The sequence below is a fragment of the Thunnus thynnus genome, chromosome 17 (genome assembly GCF_963924715.1).
Source record: "Thunnus thynnus chromosome 17, fThuThy2.1, whole genome shotgun sequence".
Classification (NCBI taxonomy): Eukaryota; Metazoa; Chordata; class Actinopteri; order Scombriformes; family Scombridae; genus Thunnus; species Thunnus thynnus.
In genome coordinates this window covers 20399547-20423540 of record NC_089533.1, presented here as the reverse complement: position 1 = coordinate 20423540, position 23994 = coordinate 20399547, and the positions used below count along the sequence as shown (strand labels likewise).

At 40.2% G+C, this 23994-nt stretch overlaps 1 protein-coding gene across 2 annotated transcripts in view; it reads right to left on the bottom strand.

Annotated features, from left to right (window-relative positions):
- cacng3b (calcium channel, voltage-dependent, gamma subunit 3b) overlaps nucleotides 1–23711 on the bottom strand; it is a 29312-nt gene extending 5601 nt beyond the window's left edge. The window contains exons 1-4 of one of the 2 annotated variants that reach the window (XM_067570642.1): nucleotides 23095–23711; nucleotides 22011–22956; nucleotides 3889–3972; nucleotides 477–617 (exon numbers count right to left, since the gene is read on the bottom strand). In XM_067570642.1, the coding sequence (XP_067426743.1) occupies nucleotides 477–617; nucleotides 3889–3972; nucleotides 22011–22227 (442 nt within the window). In that variant the 5' untranslated portion in view covers nucleotides 22228–22956; nucleotides 23095–23711. Of the gene's footprint in view, nucleotides 1–476; nucleotides 618–3888; nucleotides 3973–22010; nucleotides 23055–23094 lie in introns of those variants that run through there. The other variant, XM_067570643.1, reaches the window with a different exon arrangement.
- Nucleotides 23712–23994: the final 283 nt, after the last annotated feature.

The window sequence follows — 23994 nt, the reverse complement described above, 5'->3', positions numbered from 1 at the left end:
TCTCAGTGATTTTACACTGGCAAAATTAATAGGAAACATCAAAGAGGAAAAATTAAAATAAAAACACAAATGTAAAAACATTTAATCAGCGACATTAGCAGACAGTAAAATCAATATAATATAAATATAAAACATATGCAGGCAAGTTAAAATTGTGGCTAAAATGTCACAATTCTTGGTTAATAGACAATTAGTGTTTTTTCTTTGAGGAAAAGGTAGGCTAGAGCAGTAGAACAATAGGATGTCTCATTCTGGTAACATCTGGACAGAGGATGTACTTATGATGTCTGACATGAGTATGTGGATTTGCAACCTAAAGAAAATTGGATCACTGATTTACAATAGGGATATGATGAAGGAGATGTCTTTTAAATGCACAGACACTGATAACCAATTTACCTCCCCTCCAAAAACAAAGAGAAGAGGAAAGACACTCAAAACAAAAACAGACACGCACATACACTGTGAAGACTAACCTGCGGAGACGAAGAAGATTCCTGCACTGAGGATGACGTTGTGTCGGCTCCGGTAAAACTCACTGGCGGCCACACAGAGCCCCCCCAGGAACAACAGACCCACACTCATGATGGGGAAGATACTGGAGGCACGCACAGCACCTGTACAAAACACAAAGAAAGGTAGAAACACATTTAGAACAGAAAGGAATAAACCTTTTCTGTTGTTTAAAGATGTTGCCTGTCTGACTCCGCAGAATGAAACTCATGAAGGATCATTTATCATAAATATCATAAATCATACATATCAAATATATTAAAATGTGCCTTTTAAAGTTGATATGGTAGGTATGATTACATTCTAGAGTTCCAGATTTGAGATATTTGGTAAATTAAATGGTAGAGATAACATCCTATGAGTCTATGCTCCGCAGATGTTTGGAAAATGTGATTTACAAATAGGAGCATGGATGGCAAGATGTGAAGTTGCACCAAATAGGGAATCAATGACAGAAATTTGCATATTTATCACAGCTTATTGGATGAACAGTGCAGGTATTGCAGCCCTCAGTCCTCCTGTTTTAGAAAACAAAAGCTAAGTGGAGAAATTAACATAAATTATAACCATAAACTGGTGAAGAGCTGCAACAATTAGTGGATCAACAGAAAGTTGACTATTTGATTTGTACTGAAAACTCAATATCTTTGGGTTGTGGACTGTTTGTCAGAACAAAGCAAGACATTTTAGGTTGAATCCTGGGCTTTAGGAAATAGTGACTGACATTTTTCACCATTGTCTGACATTTTAAAGACCAAACAATTAATTGATTAATTGTGAAAACAATCAACAGATTAATCAATAATGAAAATAATCCTTAGTTTCAGCCCTAAACTGGTGAGATTGTATTTAACGGTCACAATCCCTTCACTGTTCCTCAATTTGAATGTGAACGCCCTCTAACGCTCTTGAAACTGAAAGTCTGCACTTTAATGTCACAGTCATTGTTTTAATTAAAACCCCCTGTGCTGGAGGACTAAAACAATGTGTGTCACTTTGCACACACAAACACACATGAGCCAGTGTGCTGCTACATGCTTGACTGAGTCTGAATTCAGTACACGTTAAAGCATTCAGAGGCCTTGCTAGAGAGAGGGGGAGAGAGAGAGAGAGAGAGAGAGAGAGAGAGAGAGAGAGAGGGAGAGAGAGAGATGGATGTAGAAAGAGAAAATGGACAAAAACCAAGACAGATGGAGAGTCGCACTGACACATATGCAGGCAAAATAACAAGGCTGCAGTGGGAGTGAAATATTTGTCAGAACCCCATATGTGTACATGATGTGATAACATATTGACGGATATTTGCAAGCAGCTTGTCATCCAGGATGGAGCTGTGTGGTATTTAGATGTGTTGAAAAGCGGATAAATACATCACAGGTGTATCAGTACAAAAAAAATATAAACTCTCCAGTCCATAACATATTTGCTTTTATGTTTCTGAATGTAAATCTGATATTTTTAAATTATTTTCCAGCACGACCGACTGCTGCAGTGACCAATGGCGTTTTGCGGCTGAACATACAGGCCCCGCCCCTGTGGCCCACACCCCTGGGCTGTATGGAATACCGGTCACTAGGTCCCTGCTCCCTATTGGCTGGCCAGCTCTGAGGCCTGTGATCTAATTGGCTGCCTTTGGGGATGTTGCTCTGTGCTCAGTGGAGCAATGAAAAGGAAGCACAGGCTGAATCCATTTTCCTTTTTCTTTTTTTTTTTTTGGTTGTTGTTGCTATTTTCTTGCTCCGTCCATCTTTACTCAGTGTTTACTGTGGGAGAATAACAGAGAGAGCCCCCTCCTTTCTGTTTTCCATTCTCTGTCATTGTGGCTGCATCCTTTTTACTTCTGTCTTATTACTCTTTTGACATATCTGTAAATAAAGTGCCCCTTCCTTTCCCCTCTGTCATTTTCTCACCACGGCAATGTTTTTTTTCTCATTTTTCTAACGTATTGGTTGATAAAATCATCTGTTTATATCTCTTGTTCTCTCCATTATACCCTCTGTGTTTATCTATCTGTCCTCTCCAAGCAATACGTACGTACATGATCTCTCACCTTCCAAGAATAGAACAGACCAAAATAGGTAGTTTTCATCCTTCTCAGCAAAGATTACATGAGACAGCTGTATCCATTCCAGGCTTCGGGAGCTTTGGATTTCTCTACTTTTTTTTATCCTTATCATACTTGTAATACTAGGACTAACTAGCTCTACACTGCAATGCTGAGGAAGAAGAAAAATGCTGTTTCTTTATTTCCATATTTCTTCTACATGGATCATCAAGTGAGGATGTTGACTTTTTACCTGGGACATTCAGCTTCAGCCTCAGTCTTCCACTATAGTGCATATTTAAGATTCCTGTTCATAAGATCCTCTTCGTAAGAAGAGTCAGTTGGAAACTTTAAAAAGTCAGTTGGAGACAGAGACAGCATTTTCAACCAACTCATGGAGCTACAGATTACTTAGGTTCCCAGCTACAGCTGTCACTTCAACCAACCAACTTGTCTGTGACCCACTGTCTGAAATCTTGCTCTTGTTTCAAATATTACTAAGAATTTTGAGTGGTAAATCTACCACTGTTATCACAGTAAACTTCATAATTACAGTGTGAGAACAGAAAGCGAGACAAGCATAGCAACAGTATCTAAGGGAGGCGGGGCTTAACAAATGGTCAAATCACATGGATTTAATTCTGTGTTAGCTATTTAAACCATATAGGAAAGGGTTGGTATATTTTCATTACATATCATCAATTCTGTAATTGCAAAGGTTTTGTTGAGATACTATACATCTTATATTTAATTTAATTTATTTATTTAATTATTGAGTGCTGCCTTTTACTATTAATACACCGATATACTCTTTCGATATATCCCAGTGACCCTATGTGGGGTTACTTGATAATAAAACAATATTGTGGGATATTTCTAACAGTGTGTTGTTCTGTAGTTTAGTGATTATAGTTTTTATTGCATTAGTAATATAGTGGATGGAACAAACAACATACACTACTGACTAATTAGTGATTCAATGGGGTTTTGTCCTGAGCGTGATGCCACAGAAAGGACCATGTGACCATGAAAAGGGTTCTCCAGGGCTTTAGTTTTGCCCTCCATAAGGGTGCAGGGCGCAAAACTTGGGTGGCCATTAAAACAGAATTGGGTTTTGCTACTGGGAGCAGAAACGTGCTCAGCATGAGCTCATAGCAATCTTTTGTTGCATTTGTGACATTTACAAGAATTTTGGGGCCAAAAAATTGGGTCACAGACCAGTAAAGCTTAGATTTGTTGTGAATAAACAATATGTGTGTGTGTGTGTGTGTGTGTGTGTGTGTGTATGCATGTGCACAGGCGTCATGTTTGTGTATTCATATCAAACTTACGGAGGAGGTATTCAGCAGCATCTGCTTCATAGTCAGCGTCCTCTGGAAAGTGATCAATCTTCTTACACACACCTCTGAATGTTCCTGCAGAGAAGAAACACAAATACCATTTATTTTACTTATCATTGACTGTCAGTAAAACACAATCATTGATGCCCTCAATTAGAAAGTGTTCACTTTACTGTACTATACTGTCATTACAAATAATTTTCTACCCCCCAAAATCACTCCATATGTACTGTATATACATATCTTGTTCTTATTGTTGAAGTTTCATGTTTTGCAAAGTGTGTGAACTAACTTAAACTGTTGCATCAATCTACTAATCAATAAGTAAATAAAAGAATAATGTACATTTATCTGAAAAAATAAAACATATGCACACTGGATTTCTGCTGCTCATGCAAATCAGGAATATTATAAATCACACAGACAGAGGCGAAGTCTTTATATTCGATAAATTCTTAATGAGAATCAAGAAATATCAAGGAATTTTACATATAGATCAATGTATAACCTATAGTTCAAACATTTTTAAGTTACTTTCTGATCAGTAACCCAAGAAAGTGGCGATGGGCAACACCACTTATGTCATAAAATTATTTTTACTTCTTTATGAGAAGTATGGGAAGACCATTTTTAAAAGGGGTAACTGCTATCTTTAATTAGTTAATCAGTCAATTATCTTTCTGATTAAATAATTTAGTCAAGAAAAAGTTAAATATAAAAACTAATACCCATGAGTGTTAGAGTCGGATTGTTGGATTTAAGTCATTTTCTGTCAATCAATAATCAGCCGTAATCTTGTGTGATTGTATAGCACCAAATCACATTTTCAGGAGAACGAACACATACATATCCTGTAGGCTGACATGAATATAGATCAAAAGCAGAAAAGCCAGCAGAAGAGAGAGAGAGAGAGAGAGAGAGAGGGAGAGAGAGAGAGAGAGATGACAGATGATGCAGGACAGAGTGGTAGCCTTCAGGCTATATGTGGGAAACACTAATGAAAAGCCTTATCACACCCAGCACACACACACACACACACACACACACACACACACACACACACACACACGCACACACACATCCATACATGCACAATTACCACTCTGAATACAAAAACACACACACACAGCCCACATAAATACAGACATCAAGTGTACATACACACCAACCAAGCTCATTAAACTGATACATGAACACTATCAATCATGCATGTAAGTAAAAGCCTTCTGTATCTAGACTGTTTAGTGTGTGTGTGTGTGTGTGTGTGTGTGTGTGTGTGTGCGTGTGTTTGTATGTGAGAGGGAGAGCAAGTGTGTGTGTGTATTTGTGTTGTATTGGCAAGGATGCAGTCTCCTACGAGTGCACCGCGTGTCAGGCAGAGAGTGACTCATCCTCCTTTGTACAAGTCCTCCCGTGTGCCTCATACACACAGACACTGAAGGATGTGTGTGTGAGTAAATGTGTTTATGTGTGCAAGTATAAATGTACTGTATGTGTGTAGACGTGCACGTGTGAGTGTGCGTGGGTACACTGCATGTAGCTTCATTCCCACCCATCATTCAGTCCCATTCACACATGGTCAACACCACAGGGGATAAAAGAGAGAGGGGGGGGGGTGGTGGGGTGAAGGAGGATGAAGAGAGGAGGAAGTGGTGGTGAAAGAGGTTTGGTGGTAAAACGGTACAGGAGAATTAGAGAGAAATGGGAGGAAAGAGGCTGGTGATGAACAAATGAACGACTCAACCTAATTGCGTATTTGCATATGAAGAGGTTCTTTCCAGCACCCACACACAGAAAATCATTCATAAATTGATTCATCCAGCTCATGCAGTTGGGGATAGTAACTAACCTCCGACTGACAAAAAAGCACCTTTGATATCTAGATTTAGTAAAGTAATAATCTGTCAAATTTTCATATGAATCAAAGTCTGTTTTGCTACAATCTCATGCTGACAGATATATCACTAATTCAATCAATACACACAAGTAGTTGTATAGTATCATCTTCTCTTTTAATGCTAATCCACACCTTTTCATGCTCTTCTTAATGATTTCCTGCTTTTTTTGGTTGGAAATGCAACCATCCAGTTCCACCAAGTAAAATTCAAACAGAAATTCATATCTGGAGATTTTGATTTTTTCACTGTATACCAACACATGATTTAAAAAATGGTTGCTATGGCTGCATGAACCACACAGATGAAATCACCAATTAAGGACTCATTAAAGGAGAAGGCTATCATTATGCTTAATGTCTTCTTATCGTTGAAAAATCCATAAAAAACACCAAAACCAAAAATGTGGTTGTCTCTTAATACTTTCCAACTTCTCTACTCTTTCTTTGGCACTCAGCCCCAAGTTCAATCACTCCTACAAAAATGGAAATCTTTAAAAACAGGTCACAGATATAAAGTTTCATTATAAAAAATGGCCAAGCACTTCCCTAAAACAGCTGGACACTGTAGTTTCTTGCCAATGTTTCTCAAACGGGAGTCAATAATTCATTTGTTGGGGATTATTATCAAATGAGGATTTACACATATCTGGTGCTCTAGAGCACTGGTTCCCAACCTGGGGGTACTGACCCCCACTAGGGGTCGCCAAAGCTTCACCCTTGATTTTAAGGGGCGTACAATTTTTTTAAAAATTTATTTTAACACTTAAATTAAATTGTTATCTTTAAAGTGTATATCCATAGTTATTTAGAAAAATAAATAAAGATTTGGGGCACTACTTTAATCCTGCAAGCCCAACAACCAGCACAAAGTTAAAGGTCTCAGGCACATTGACTGTGTGTGCATCTCTATGCCCACCTACTAGTTTGGTTCATATATGTGCTGCAGTGTAAAGTGCAAAAGAGCTGAGTAAAGGCAACTATAGCTCAACAGACAGAAGGATGCTTCTTCAGGAAATCATATTGTAGTCTTGAAGGTGCAGTGGCACGATGTGAACTCACATCAGCACACATCTGCAGCCACAGGCAGATGGTGTGAGGTCTTTAACATTTAATTAGTACAATGATGATAGAAATAGATAATAATAAAAGCAGTGAACCCGTTTATGATCACATTAGACTGATGATATTCCAGCCCATTCTCACATTGTAAATGGTCACACAAAAAGAAAGCTGGAAAAGAGGCTAATGCTGAGCAGGATTAATGAGTGGCAGTAACCTGATGTGTTGATGTGTTTTTAATAGTTTTTGGACAATAATGGAGGTCTGTGGCACAGAGGAAAAAAAGCTATGAGAGACTACACAGGAAATATTGGTTAGAAGGATGAATTCATTCTTGGTTTTGGTCTTTTCATGGGATTTGTTGATAATAATAAGACTGTAGAATGCACCTCTCTTTATCCTTTAATGTGGCCCAGTTTGATTGGATGATAAAAGTAGCAGTGGAGTCGCAGAAGGTAATTGTGGCCTTAGCTCTTCCTGTTGCACGCATCAAGGTGTAAAGCATCATCAATCAGAGCTCTGCCTTGTGTCTGCCAGTTGGGAAATTCATTATACCTCCTACCTTTTAAATGGACGGATTTGTATCGAACCGTCCTGATGTATGGAGCACCAATCAGCCTCATGCAATGAAATAAAGCGATGCGCGCACACACACACACACACACACACACACATATATAGAGGATGGGGCGGAGGGAACAGAGATAGATGGCTGCTTTTATTTCTCTCTCAGTGGCTGAGAATCTAAATCACAAATAGACAAACAAACAGTTAAAAGCACACACATACATACACGCAAACGGACGCACGCACACACGTGCGCAAACGTGCGCGCGCGCACACACACACACACACACACACACACACACACACACACAAACACACACACACACACACACACACACACACACACACACACACACACAGGGAGAGTCAAATATTTTACAGTACATACTGTAATATGCCTACAGTATGTTTAATTTGGGTGAGCCACGTAGGATCAATGAAATAGGATCAATCAGTACATTATGATAAATGATTGGACATATCTCCTAAAATTGGACAAAGCTTAGTTGGTGTCTGAAATATTTTAGGTGGGACAAATGAATAATAATAAAAAAAGAAACCAGTCCATGACACTATCATGCCAACGAAAATTATGATACTTATCTGATATGTGTTCAAATTCAGCAAAAGTTTGCACTCCAGTGGTAGAAAAAAGTGTTGGAATCACCTCATGTCTTGATCATTTTGGTATTTTCAGCTTAGACCCCACAAACAAACCTGAATTTGGTTTGGGAAAACAACCACATTGCAATTCTTTTTTTGAGGCAGGGCACCTTACTGAAATTCAGTGCAGGAGAGGTGCACCTGTTTCCTCTTATGAACAGATTTAATACCATTACAAATGTTAAATACAGTATATTTTTGGAGCTAGCATTCAGCAGGCATTAAATGAACTGCTTCTTAGTGGATATACAATTAATGAATCCCAGTATTGACTAAATCTAGTCAAAGCCTGATAGACCTTAATTGTTGTCCAAAAACTATTAAAACACATCAACGAGCCACATCATTGTACAGTACTTGGTGATATATGTCCTGCTGTCAGAAATATTCAAAAGAGCACCAAATATGTTTTAATCCATAGTTGAAAATAGACTCAAGCAAATGCACTATTTGCTCCTGTTTGAATATTTTTTCCGAAAAACTGCAGTGCTCAGCTGTTGTAAGTAGTTTTTTAGGCTTCTTAAAAAATGAAATTATATACTTGTGACCAATTTTAAAAGATTTACAGTTCATCTTTAGTTGGAATAAACGGGCTTAGAGCTGAGTACCTCAGACGAAAAGTTTTGAGATGAACAGAAATGTTTGTCTTTTCATTGGCATTCAGGTGCTGATAAAAATATACAGCAGACTATTGCCAGCCTTATCCATGTATTTTCTTATTGTATATAGTAGCATAATTACTGAACCTCCATCAAGGTTATGTTCCTGGACCTGTTTATTGTCTCTCTGTCCGTTAGGAGTGTAACTCAAATACTTCCCCTTCGTTTTTTGGCTATAATAAAATTTAAATAGGGCATTTGAAAAAATTCTCATGAAATACTACATTTCGATTTTCAGTGATTATCCAGTACTTTATGTGTATTCTGATGCAGATAAACTTGGACATTTGGACGTTTATCCTATTAACATCTGGTGGCCTATCTAAATAAAAATGTTAAAAATGGTCAAAACTTTTAGGTGGGTGTACATGTGACTTTCTCATGTTATTCTTTGCCTACACTGAGGTTTTGGTGACTTGCTTCCAAATGTTGTATCAGTGAGTGAGTCAGGAGCTGTCACACAGGCTTATGTCAAGTGTCACAAGCAGCCTATGATCTCATCATGGAGAAATCAGTGCAAGACCCCCTCCACACACACACACACACACACACACACACACACACACATTCACTGTCTTCTATGGTCATTCAGGACAACACAATGTAATGTAAATGAGCAACAGTTAACAAATGAATTTAAGGGCATCATACAGAATGTGGTGATGGAGGCCTGTAGTTGTTTTTCTTGAGAGGCCACTGTGTTTGAGTAGCTGTTGTTCTGTTTTATTGTGATTTTTTTGTATATCATGTTGTATTTATTGCATTTTAATATGTTGTGATTTTGTACGGCTGCTACCTTCGCCAGATGTCAATGGGAGTTCCTGGTAAAATAAAGGTAAAATAAAAAAAATAAAGAAATTCATCACACTGACCGGCTTGAAGAGGTAGCTCCATTTGTTTTATGAATTATTGTAAAAAGCTGTGACCAACACAGGCTACAGGAGACTCTAGGTTAAATTAAATCTCCTCATTTAACTTCTGTTCTTTCCCATTTCATTTAGTCTCATGTTCAACTTTCTCTCTTTGACACCTACTCACTAAATATCTCCATTTCCTCTTTTATTTTCCTCTGTCTCTTCCACCTTCTCAATCTATGTTTGTTCATCTCCTTCTGTGACTCCGAGCCATCGTTTTGTGTGAACGAATGTTAATTCTGATTGATTATGCTGCGAACCTCAACTTTAATGATATTTGCCTTCCAGGTTGTGATGACAGAGCTTATTAGCTCTGGACAACACCTTCAAAGGGGACTGAGGAAAGCAGAGATAGAGGAAGACCAGCTAAAACCTTTCAGAAAATGAATGAAATAATTTAAAGGAAGTATTGGTCTTCAGTTCAATTTGCCCATTTCACACAGAAGCTCCTCCCAGAAAACAAGACAAAGTAACATTATTTTGGGGCAACTCTGTAGTTTAAGGGTTAAGAGACCAACTATAAACTGGTTATATCTGGTTAGAGAGACCTTTGTTGCATCTTTCTCTGCCACATTTCCTGTCATTTCTCCATTATCACTAACTAATAAAGGCAAAAACACCAAAAACAGTTAAATGGGATGATGAAGCATTGACATTAAATAAAAACACAATACATAATCTGCATAGTGATACATTCATGAGAGTATGTAGCATATACAGTAAAATCTAATTCACAGTACTCAAGCCATCAATACATATGGGCTTAAAACATTTCCTGTAATTACAAGACATTACATAACCAAAATCACTGCCCACATTTCCTCTGAAAGAAAATCTGTGATCCCATTCGAGCGATGACAACAAGTCCATTAAAACAGACACACACAAGTTTGTCTCATTCAGAATAGAACAGCACACAATTAATCAATAAACAATTATATGTCACATTTAATTGCTTTAAGAGTCTTCTCAATTCTTGAGATTTTACTCAAACCTGTACACATCCGAATCTCTCGGCTCAGTGATAAAAGTCATCTAAATAATATCCTTGATCAAGATGCAACACAAGTAGAGTAGCAACCACGTCACCCATATTACAACACGGTTCCTAATGGCCACTTTCATTACTAAATGTGCACAGTAAAATTCTGGTGACATTTGCTGGCTGGATAAAGTTGTTCCCAATATTATCTCACCTGATCAGATGGGGTTCATAAAAGAACAGGACTACTTGTTCAGCGTACTTAAAACATTTGGATTTGGACCCAAGAACATGTATTATATCGAGGTTTATATAGCTCATATAAATAATATTGCTCGACAGTTCCATTTACAGTCTGGAACTAAACAAGGCTGCCCATTCTTGCCATTACTATTTTTGAAATTGTATCTCAGCCACTAGCCATAATAATTTGTGAGAACTGGCGTAAAAAAGGAATAATTATTGGTGGTCCTCTCACGAGATTTCAGAATGAGACTTCTCCTTGAGCGAGACTTGGTTAGACAGAACAACAAACAGACCAGATCAAATGAAAAGTAAAGAAAAACATTTTATTTCTCTGTATGGTCATTTCCATAATGTTGTCAGACACTTATAATAACAATTTGAGCCTGTCAGTGGTGAAAAAAAAGCACTTTTTATGGACATACATTGATGGGGCGCTATTGCCCCAAAGGATTACATTGGAGCCAGTTTTGCAGCTGCCAGCTGAAGCGCTCTTGCTCAATACTTGACAAATTTCAAAAATTGCTGTTCCCGTTAGTCACTTTACACAAAAAAATGGAAAAATAGGGTCCAGGTTGAAAAATACCAAAGTTTCCCTTTAAGGGGACTTGCTTTTTCTTGCCATAAGGAAGGCGAGTCACAACATGAATGTGTAAACAGATTTACGTCCCCAAAACATGAGGAATACCTGGTCTACACACACACACACACGCACACACACACACACACACACACACACACAGTGGTAGCATCTATCAGGAGACATTTGCCTCACAAAGGTCAGGGTGGCCTGAAGGCAGTTGCAAGCAGAGCCACAGCAAGGCATTATGGGACACAGCGAGTGGGGATGTGTGCATGTTAGTCTGCCTGTGTGTTTTATCTCATGTGTCATGGTGTGGTTTCTCCTACTGGGCCCACTATGCTGCTGCTATCACTTATGTCCAAACACATGCACATATGAACATGCACACATGTACTCACTTTTGTGCACTATTTTTTTCTTAGTCAGGCTGAAAACCATGACATCATGATAAAGTTCAGATATATTTAGAAACCACAGAAGAGAGAGACAAACATGTATCACACTTAATACTAAAATACTTAATACTTGATAGCAAAAATATATAATAATGACAAAAATAATAATTGCAACTGTATCATAAACAGGCCTGTCATGTTTGAATAGAGGCATCACGGAACATTTACATAACGAAGACTTGCGTTTGAAAGCCAAGAAGCCGTCACTTTAACAGATAATGAAGGCAGCAATATGTCTGAAAAAGGGCTCTTGAGATACACAGTTGCTCAAAAACACATTTTAATATTATTTATGAAAACAGTAGAACAGTGAGTCCAAGGGCTAAAAGACAAAGTAGAGGAGAAACACCTTCACATATCACTGACGCCTGACTAACTGCTCTATTCTGTTCTTTAGAGTGCCAAACTACAAACACACTTTCATTATTTAGCTATACCTCACATCTTACTCTCTCTTTTCGCAACTCTTTGCCTCATTTTCACTCTTCTCAGTCTCTCCTTTGATCTCATCTACCTTTTCCTCGGTCAGCCCGCTCTCTCTGCTATCTATTTATCTTATCTTACTTCACTTATCTTGTCATTTCTCTCTTCTCTCTGTATCTACTTCACTTTATTACTCCTCTCTATCATTATTCTTCCTCCTGGTGCAGAGAAAGTATTTAAACCTCTTCGATGAAAGCCGGCTTGTACTAAAATAAATGAAAGCTCACATCTGCAGAACCTGTCACATTGGAATGTCACATTAGAAAATCAATTCAGGTTAAGGGCTTTCTATGTAGAAGCAGTGCTGTTTTGATCAATTATACAGTGGATCAAAGATTAGCAACACTCATTAACACACTTATGATTTCAAATAAAAGGTCAATATCGACCTTGTTCATCTCATGAAGCTACAGGAGAGTAATAAGGTACGCATACTAAACAGTAAAAATATTCCACTAACAAAAACAAATAGTGCCTCAAAACAAGGTTAAAAAGGACACAAACACAAACAACAATGTGTGTCCAGGTGCCCCTACAATTGCGACAAGCTGGTCATGATGTGCCAGCTGTTTGTCCTTGATCTAACTCTCTGTCCTACACACATACACACACATGCTGTAAAACAAGCCCATTGCAAAATACATAGACAGCTGAATTAACAAAAAACAATCAAGAGTGCTTTGGTGTAATCTTTACTGCTATAAAAATGATTTGTCTTCTGATCTGCCACAGTTATAGTTAAGTTTTGGTTAGTTTTAGGCTTGGTTATGGTTGAGGAAAGATGGAGGTTTGCGTTAAAAAAACGACTGGGTGTTGCATCACTCTTCCTAATTGCTCCACTGTTTCTATCTAAGATAAAATGCCCCATAATCTGTCCCTAATCAGTTGGTGTGTGGTCCAAAAGCTGCATGCGAGTGGCCAAACCAGCCCCATGCAAACACACAAACACATACATTCAGAATATAAAGCGTTTTGTCAACTAGAAATCAGAGAACAAGAGGAGGGAGTGAGCAAGGGAGAGGAAAGGAAGTTGAAAAGCCGAGCAAATTGGACTGCTTGTTTCCTCAGAGCGCCTCTGACAGCTCAGTGTGGGTGACTGTGCCTCTTTCTCTCTCCCTCTCTCTCTCTCTCCCTGCGTCTACCTCTCTCGCTCTCTCTGATTACCTCTTTCTAGGCGAAGGAGAAGAGAAGCCGGGAAAGAGGGAAGAGAGAGGAAGAAGCTAGTTTCCACGGTGATGGCTGATGAAAGAGAACGAGACAGGTTCTGCTTGGTTGCACACCTCTTCTCTTCCTCTCTCTTCTCTGACTCCCCCCTTTTTTCTCAGTCTGTTCTTCCTCAGACGCCCGTATTCGCCCTCTCGTTTTCCAGAAACACATTTCTGTTTCAGATTTTCTCATTGTCCATTCTTTAGCTCCTTGTCTCCATTCTCATTTCAAAAACATCCATTCATCCCTTTTCAATCTCCCTTCATCTTCTCTCGTCTCTTATCATATTATACATTACATTATACACTCTTGTTTCCAGCATTCTTCTGCACCACACGGTCAAAAGTATGTGGACACATACTTTAAAATGCTTCAAACAGACTCACTCTTCTTATTATTCTGGTTTTTGTAACCCTAGACACATACTTTTTGGCCTGTATCTCTCTTCATCCCTTTTCTTCTAATGCTCTTTTACTGTAAAACAACTTGCCTCTTATCTTCACATTCACAGTTTGCCCTCCGTCTCTCTCCACTCCTTTCCCTGCCAGGTGTGGTCAAACATTCCTTCCCTGTGCTTCATCTTCTTTTCCTCCTTCCATCTGGCTCTCCTGCCATTTCTCACTTCATCATTTAACTCCCAAGGCTCAATCAAACTTTTCATCTCTTGCTTTATCTCCTCCCCTCCTCTTTTAGCCCTCCTTCCCTCATCCTCTCCCTTCCCTTGATACTTCCTTTTGGCTAAATGTCCCTTGGCTCTGTCTAAGACTTACCCTCCCCTCTTTTCAAGGCCTGGGGGAGGCCGCATTTATTTTACATACTTTTCCAACCTGTGTAACAACTCTTCCCCCTTTATCATTTTCTTAACAGGCCTGGTCGAACACTATCCGTCTTCACCCATCTCGCCCCACTCCCTCTTAGCCATTATCACCTTTTTCGGTTTCTCCATTCATCCTTTGCACACCGTCTTCCTCTGCTCGCTCTGTCTTTCCTTTAATAGGGGATTGATCATTACCTACTCTGGCTACACACCTCCTTTCTTTAGTCTCCCTTTCTCCATCTTTTCTTCCATCCTTCCCTGTCTTCCTACTTCCTACACAGAAAAATAACAGCACGCATTAAACCAAATGTGGATATTTGGACATGGAGGGACAAATAAAAAATAAATTGAATAAAACACTGTTGTAGGGCTGCAACAAACAATTATTTTCCGATTATTTATTAGGTTAATTGGTGATATATAGATGAATCGTTTTGGCCTATAAAACATGAAAAAACAGTGAAACATGGTTGTCACAACTTTCTAGAGCTCAAAGTGACGTAATCAAATGTGTTTTTTTTGTCTGAGCAACAGTCCAAAACCCAAAGATATTCATTGTACTGCTACTACTAATGTTAGATAATCTATTGATCGACTAATCGTTGCAGCTATAAATTGTTGTATCCAATAAATATGTGTGAATGAGACTGTAAAAATGCTCAGTTTGAGCAGTCACTTCAATCTTCTTCCTTATTTTTTCATTCCTCTTTTCTTCCATCTCTTTGCTCTCAATCCCCAGTGACCCTTATTATCCCACACTACTCATAGTCTACTGTACTTCTCCCCATCTTTATCCTCCCTTCTCTCTCTTTATTCTCAGGTGATCGTTTAGACAAACCCTTTCTTTCTCTATCTATTACCTATCTCTCACTAACCCTTCCTCTTGCCCCCTCTATCTTTACCTTGGCCCCTCTCTGTCAGGTGATTGTTTTTATCCCAGACACGGTCAACACCCCACATCTTTAATTAATGCCTATCTCTCTATGCTGTGACCTCCTTTTTCACGCTGTCCTTCATTACCCACCTCCCTCTTTCTTCACTCTCTCCTTCCTCCCACAGCTACCTGGGTGATCATTTTTGTCCCTGTCTCTGTTTAAAACCCTCTCCCATCTCTTTCTCTCTCTCTGTCTCTTACCAGGTGATCATTTAGATCCCCAGCATGGTAAAACACTCCACAGAGATTCACCTGAAACAGAGGCCATGCACAGCTCATCCATCACTTTCTACCCTCCACCCCTCTCCCCTGCTTCATTCATGCACGTTCCGGTCTCTCTCCATTCATGCTCTGTCTCCATCCTCCACCTAAACCCATCCTTCCTTCTCTGCTCATTCCTTGGCTTTCTAGTGCTCATTTATCACATAACACTTCAGTACACCTGCACAACATTCACTGCATGCAAGAAACCCCAACCTGACCACACACAAACTGTCGGTGTAGAAGAATCGCGCAGATAATATCAGGATTATAGGATATATTAAAGCCTCTATTGATATAGACCCCTATTTACACCTCATACTAACATGTGATCTGTATCTGGATACGTGATCTGGATAATGCTCATGGGCCTTTGCATTCACAATGGTATTAATGAATGTTCTTGTTATATCAATTCTGCTCGCATGTTGATTGAATCTCAACATACAGATTAGGTAAGCAGAGCTGGTAGTCTTACCAGCAAACATGGCACATCCCAGGTGAAGGGGAATGATGCTGCTGTATGGGCTCTAGGTACCGAAACTGATCTACCAGAAGCACAGATATTGTCTTTTTTATTCTATGAATTCTTCCTTCAAAACTCTCATTTCCCACAGCGCAACTCGACCGCCGACAGTCGGGTCGCAAATTTCGGTGTTTTATGCTAATAGCCACGAATGTGGCCTCGAGCCACTAGCCTGAAGCAGAGATGAGGAGCGGGCTACAGGGGTCTGTTAACCTCACATCTTCTTCTTCTTCTTCTAACTCCAAACCCCTGGAATTTTTTTTTATTTTCAAATTTGTAGTCTTCAGCCCCAAACGTCACTTGAGGCAATTTATCAGATTCTGCACAGCTCCCTCTGGAGCCACAAAAGGCTTTATACAACTTTCCCCCCATTGCAGTTATACTCCTCAAGACCTGTAAACAGACTTTGATGTGTAAAATGCAGTTCCCCTTTAACATAATCTTATCAGCTTGATACCTCATGACTTTTCCATATTTTATGAGAATTGCCGATAAACTATATGATTTTGAACTGAAGTTTCAGAAATCCACTACAGACGATGTTACACCACTTCTGTTTGGCATCTCAGAGACCTCAGCTGTAAAATACAGTTCAATACAATGGATTCTTTATATGCACTATATCTGTGACTGGTGTTAGTTTTTACACAATACTACCCTCCAAAATCCCAAATAAGTCTATTTGGATTCTAAAACCCCCCCTGGAACCATAGGTAACATGCAGGATAACGTATTATGGCTACATTTCTTTGTCTATACAGTAAATGTCAAACAAAAGGAATTTACAGCATATTGTTCACGCATAGCCCATACAACATTAAATATTTCATTATTTGGTGTGATAACAATGCTTTATGATGATAGTATTGTATTTTGCCACCTTCATGAAATGTACAAGCCCAGTTTGTGGCAAAAGGAAGCGTTACCTCTTAGATACTTCTCTACATTTTGGGTTTTAAAAAGGTCAGAAGGAAGAATGAATGGTGAATGGTAAATGGACTGTATTTATATAGCACCTTTCTAGTCCTCCGACCACTCAAAGTGCTTTACTCTGCATGCCAATAGTCACCCATTCGCACACACATTCATACACTGATGGCAGAGGCTGCCGTGTAAGGTGCCAACCTGCTCATCAAAAAAGAAAGAAGAAAACAAATATTGGAAGGCTTATATTTATATATATATATATATTACAGTTATTGTATTACTGTTACACATTCAGCAGTGGAGTCTAAACAATGATGAAGTGAAACCAATTTCAACAAAACACAAAGGATAAAAATGCAGCCAAAATGTAGGCTACAGATTGCATTTATACCTGGCTTAGATCCAATGACAATGCCAGTCAGGCCTTCTATAAACATGCTTTTAGCTTCATCAAGGTAAGATATCCTGATAGAAGTTGCAGGTGTAAATGGGGTCATAAGCTATCATGGGACTCAAAATGCCCAATTACACCACACAAGACTAATATAGTCACCTTTAACTCATGCATGAATGATGTTTGAAGGTTTTCTTTGATAAAAGGTTTTTTTCTCTCTGTCCCCATATTGTCTGTGGAAGAAACTGTAAAATGTACTGTATGCTGCAGGACGTATGCATGACTGCTCTATACGTTTAAGAACACTAGCACATACATGATGTTACTCTACCCCCCTCTCTTGTTCTGTCGCTCATTCACTCACTCTCTGATGTACAAGCCACATGTACACCAGTAGGAGACATCCATTTCCTGTCAATTTATGAGGCGTTTATGAATTATAAAACTGCGACAACAAGGGAAATGGGAATGAAGGGGGAGGGGATGAGATGGGCAGAAAAGGGAAAGAGATAAGAGAACTTATTCACTTTAGTTGTGTGTTTGTGTGTTTGTTTTTGTGTGAGTGAGTATGTGTGCATCTGCATGTTGTTTCGTCTGTCGCATGTGAGCCTGTGAGCGTGTGTGCATGTGTGCATGCATTGACATTGTGCTGACACTGTGTGAACTTGGTGTACTGCTCCCACAGCTGTGCTTATTTGGTGGCTTGGGAATATCCAAAACATCCTCATAATTAAACGACCACATAGGTCGTTTGTACCATGCACTCCAGAAGGACCCATGGGAGTGTTTTCAGAATGACCCATTGGAGCATAATATGCTGCTTTCCAAAAGTGTTACAAATCACTGTTAAAAATAATTATGTTTTATGGTGTGATGATACTGTGGTTAAGATCTGGTCAGGTTTAGGCACAAAAACCAATAGGTTAGGGTTAGGATTAGGGTTAGGGGTTAGGTTTGGGTTAGGGTTAGGGAAAGATAATGGATTGGGTTAAAATGATCATTTGAAACGTGGTTTCTACTTCCTTAAAGTTATGCAACCTTCGTCATGGCAACAGTAAACACCATGACAATTGTTACGATTCGTAAAGAACTGTCCCAAACATGCAGCTAAGTCCACTTTTTGCCATCTAATTATCTAGCCATCCATCCATCCAACTTTTAGACCTATACTGTTGTTTTTCTTGTGAGGACAGGTTGGAATATCCTAGAATTTTTATATTTATTCATTCAATCACAAGTGTATGTGTGTTAGTGTGTATGTAAATGAGAGAGTGTGTTCAGTAAAGCCTCATACCTGCACCATCTGGCCCTGTAATAGCCTTCTATGCCCCCCAGAATGAGACGGTTTTGTCTGGCCGCATCAGACACACACAAATGATACACACACACACTTTTTCTTGAGGCAATGTAAAATCTCTTTGATGGTAATTGAAAAACAAAGTTTACTTGCCCTTATGCAGAGAATTTTCAGAGGATCAAAGTCAAATTATCTACAGGAAGTTATAATGTGCCAATCACAGTGAAGCAGGGAAAAAATATACTGTGATGTCCGAACAGGTGATGGTTTTATTTCTCTCAATTTTAAAGAAATCAGACTTGTTTTCTGTCTTGAAATTAGATGAGAGGACTGATATCAGTTTCATCTCAGTGGGTTAAGTAAGAAGATAACTCCAAGACAAGTTTAGCCTCACTTAGTACAAAGAATAGAAGTAGTGGGAAACAAAGACAAAATATACACCTTCAAACTGCTCCAAAATGGTCTCATAAAAGGTTTTATTTGTTAAGTAGGAAGCCACAAATACACCATGACGACTTCTGAGGTGCTGCGTGCTGTACCGGGCCCAGCTATTGTTGGTCAAAAGCTCCAATGCATGAACAAATTGCTCATTAAACCACAGTGGGTTTTTTTGTATGTGTTAAATACACAAGGGACAACCGACAAGGAGTTACTGTTGTGCTGAGCTAAACTAAACATGTCATGGAGGTACCTCTGTACTGAACACACAAAGATTAAACCCATATTAATCCTCTCATCTCACTTTACTGTAGTGTCTTACTTTCTCTGTTAAGAAAGTAAGACACTAAATGACTGAATTTCCAAAAGGTATTTCAAATAGACACAAAGTGGCAAGACTAAGAGGAATTCCAAGGCACACACATGCATACATATCATAGATTCCCAAGCAAACCACTAATCCTATCATGAGTTTCAAATTATTGATCACCTGAGAAGGTAGCTGTGTTGTTGTAGAAATATTTGGTTTTCCACAGTGTTGCTATTATTGGATTTATTAACATGATACTGCAACCAAGCAATCCATGGATTTGACTGTATATCCATGTTTACAATAAGTGATTTGAACTCCCTCCGACATAAAAAAGCCACATCTTAAAATTGATTTATAGCATCTCTGCTTCGTACAAAATTCCACAGGGAAGGCAACATTAAAGGTGGAGAGAAACAGAGAAACAGAGGACAACATGCAGCCAAGGTCAAAGCCTAGACTAAAATCTATGATTCACACACACACACACACACACACACACACACACACACACACACACACACACACACACACACACACACACACACACACACACACACACACACACATCAAACAAACATAAACACACACTTTGTTGCAACCTCAAACTTGGTGCCTTGCCGTAGTGATGCACCAACAAGTTGCCCCAGAAACACATTTACCATTCCCTGTTATCTCTATTTTATCATATGATCACTTTGTTTTCTCCTCAGATATTAGACCTTTCATGTATTTTGTCATTGCAAAGTTTGGAGCCACATAAACTGTGATCAAGCACGCTTTAACTGCTTTCCAATATAAGTAAACTCAAATGAAAAAGGTGACTATTTTATATATGTTATCTGCTTCCATTATCCCTGCCCTCGACTCTTCTCTCAGTCTCTCTTGAACCTGCCCTCTCCACACTATGCACTTATGAAAACAACTATTCTTATTTAATCCACTTCTCTTATTACCACTTCTCGGCCACTTTGGTTTAGATTTTTGCATTCACCTTATAGCTACAAGACATGAGGATTGGAAATCAAATGACTTCATGAATCAGAGAGCTGATCCAAAACTGTGGTCAAAGTACAGTACAGAGTGTAACACATAAGGGATTCAAGTGTCTGAAGCAGTGCAATCTGAGTTGCTGGTAAAAGCACAATTCAATGGGCTAGTCACCTCTGTTATAGGTTTCATAACTTGTAAAGGGGATTTAATGTTTTCTGGTCTTGCTTAAATAATTAAATGATGCAAAATAAGGACTTATAGACCAAGTAAGAAGTGCCAGAAGTTATGTAAAAACTCAAACAACAGTTACACTACTGAGCTGACTACAGAAATGACATTAATATACTTCTGATTAGCAGTAATAACTATGAAATTTGCACTAATGTTACATTCTTACTACACCTGAAGCTACACCTGTGTGACATGACTTCTGATTGGTGGAGCTGACTACAGGTCTTAAGATTTATGTCAGAAATGCAACTGATGCAGCAGGAAGAAGCAACAACCACCACACCTGTGTGATCATGGATGTGGGAGTGCCTTAAGATTCAGTTCCTGTAATAGACACTATATTCAGCCTCAAAAATAAATAAATAAATAAATAAAATGAAATAAATCAGTAGATTCTCAATATTCTCAATGGCTAATGCTCATCTGGAGGCAAAAATAGCCTGTTATGATACGATTTCAGTCAATTAAATCAGGGTATGATTTGGGCATGTTTGCAAAAACTGACAGAACCCCTTCAAGCTTCAACTCTCACTGTGGTGGTTGCCAAACCCACCACAGACACGTCCCAGGTTATGCCCAATTTTGTGTTTTCTGGCTCCGAACAAGATAACAAGATGGCTTCAAAAGAATGAATTCCTAACAGCTCTGTGTGCTCGAGTCCCGGCAACAGTGTGCAGTTCCAGGTACTTGTTAGCAGTGCAGCTGACTGGCTAATAACACTGCCAGCTGTCTCTGTTGTGCCTGTTAGTGCTTTATTTGTAGCTTCAGCTATGCAGTGTGATGACAACCAAACAGGAGCAGAACACTATTCTACTCTATTCTGTAGCAGAGGAAAGGATGCAAGGGTGAACTCAGGAAAGGACAGCTTCTTAAGAACTGAGTTACAGGGATTATGGGATGTTGTCACACTCACACGGGCACACACACACACACACACACACACACACACACACACACACACACACACACACTGAGCACACCAATGCTCCTCTGGTGTTAGATAGACAGAGGCAGACAGTAGGAGAGACAGGATGTGTGTGTTAGACAGGGACAGAGAAGACTAACACACACGGGTACACACAGGGAAAGAGACACAGAGAGAAACAGACAGCTACACAAACACATACACGCGAGCGCGCGCACACACACACCAACACACACACACACACACACACACACACACACACACACACACACACACACACACACACACACACACACACAGAAGCAGAGGCAGAGAGACCGACAGCCAGTCAGTCAGACTGATCACGTACCTTCCAGACAGCAGGTTCGCCAGAGGCCGGAGTGCGTCATCACCTCCTCGTTCTTGCGGCTCGTGTCGTTGTCGCCGCTGCTCTTCACGCGGCAGACCCCGCGCGAGTACAGCCAGTAGTCGGTACCGACGGCGATGGTCATGAGGCTGAAGGCGGCGAACGCGCCCACCGTCGTCACGAGCATCTGGACGCCGCGGTCACACATCAGCATCTTCATATAGGCGGCTCCTGTTTGTCTTAATCTTTTTCTTCCTCCTCTCTTTTGTATTCACCCCTTTTATTTCCTTTATATCCCGCGAGACTTGGAGAGTCAGAATGAGTGGTTCAACAGACAGGCACTCAACAACAATAATAATAAAAACAGAAATATATAGAGGTAAAGGATTTTACAAGTATGGGGCGAAAAAGGAAGTACTTGACTGCCTTGTCCGTTGAGTTGACAAGAGGCTCGTGGCAAAGGGCGGGAAGGTGGGAGGGCGGCACGTCACTTTGTCGCGCATCAAAAACCGGTTTTCACCACAAACACCATCACCACCCCCATACACACACACACACGTGCGCGCGCACACACGCACACACTGGAGGTTTAACGACCACCGGTTGTCCCCAACTACCCGACACTGCCCTCACTCAGTCAGAGCAGTCGGTGTAACGGCGATGCCACATTCTGCGTCTCCTTTCCTCCTTCCGTTTATTCCGTTTATTTGTCCCGGGGTTAAGCAGGGCGAGCTGCGTTACAGCTGCGTTATCCACCAGTAACCGGAGATCTTCTCTCCCTCCTCTTCTTCGCTCCGTTTCCCCTCTATCCTTCCTTCCTTCCTTCTTTCCTTCCTTCCTTCCTTCCCCTCCTCCTATCTTCTCAACTTCTGCTGCTGCTTTTTCCAAAACAGCTCCCTTATTAATCTGTTAACCATTAACAGCCAAGGTCTGCGCGGGGGGACTCCATCTTTAAAACAACAACAAAAAGGGGTGTTAGTTTATTTTCTACACTGATGTCACCGCACAGCATAAGTCAAAAGAGAGAGAGATTTTTACTGTGTTTCTTCTAAAACATCATTGATTAGGCGGCTCGCCCCTCACTCACCGCTGCGCTGGGTTTCTTGACAGGAGAAGGGTTATCTTCCTTTGACAATCTCTCTTACAGCAGCGGCAGAATATGAGGCGACACAGCGGATTTATTCTTTTTTGTGGTCGGTTTCCTGCTGAATTACTGAATGAATGAAACGATGAATAAAGCCCATACGTCAGCGATGAAGAGAGTGGACCGAGATCCGTCGTGTGTTTTCCACTCCAGCTGTTGACTCACTGACATGTTCTTTTCCTCCTCCTGCTCCTCCTCGATGTCCAGAGTATAGGATACGGAGACTCGTCCAAACACGCAGCCGCTAATATAAATTCAGTTTTAGCAGATTATCTGCAGCAGAGAGACGCGCAGCACGGGTATTTAAGTTAAACAGGCTTTAAAGAGGCACCAAAATGAGACCAAGACGGGATTTATCAATTTTCTTCTCCAAAACAGCCGTGTCGGCTCTCTCTCGTCGCCGAAGTTGAAACACACCGGGACAAACCGGCCGATGAGACGCCTGCTGATAGAGGCTGTAGGACAGATACACCCGCCTGGGTTTGCTCCCGAGAAACGTGCCCGTTGGTACAAATGAAAAAAATGACAGCCGTCGCCTCCTCCTCCTCCTCCTCGTCCTCCTCCTCCTCTTCGTCTTCCTCCTCCTCCTCCTCTCGGTCCAACCAACACAAACTAAAACTAACCGCGCGTCTCCTCAAACTCCGCCTGAGGCCGCGCCGCTCGGCTCGGATTGGGCTCGTGGGTGACAGCGCCCTTTAGGAGCTAATCACGTGCAGTCACTGCTGTATGTCCCGCCCACCACCGCAACGCCGTCAGTATAAAGCACGAGGAGGCTTCGGTCCAGAGAGGAGACAATATTTAATGTCAATGAAAGGAGGTCTGGTTCTTATGGGAGGGGTGTTA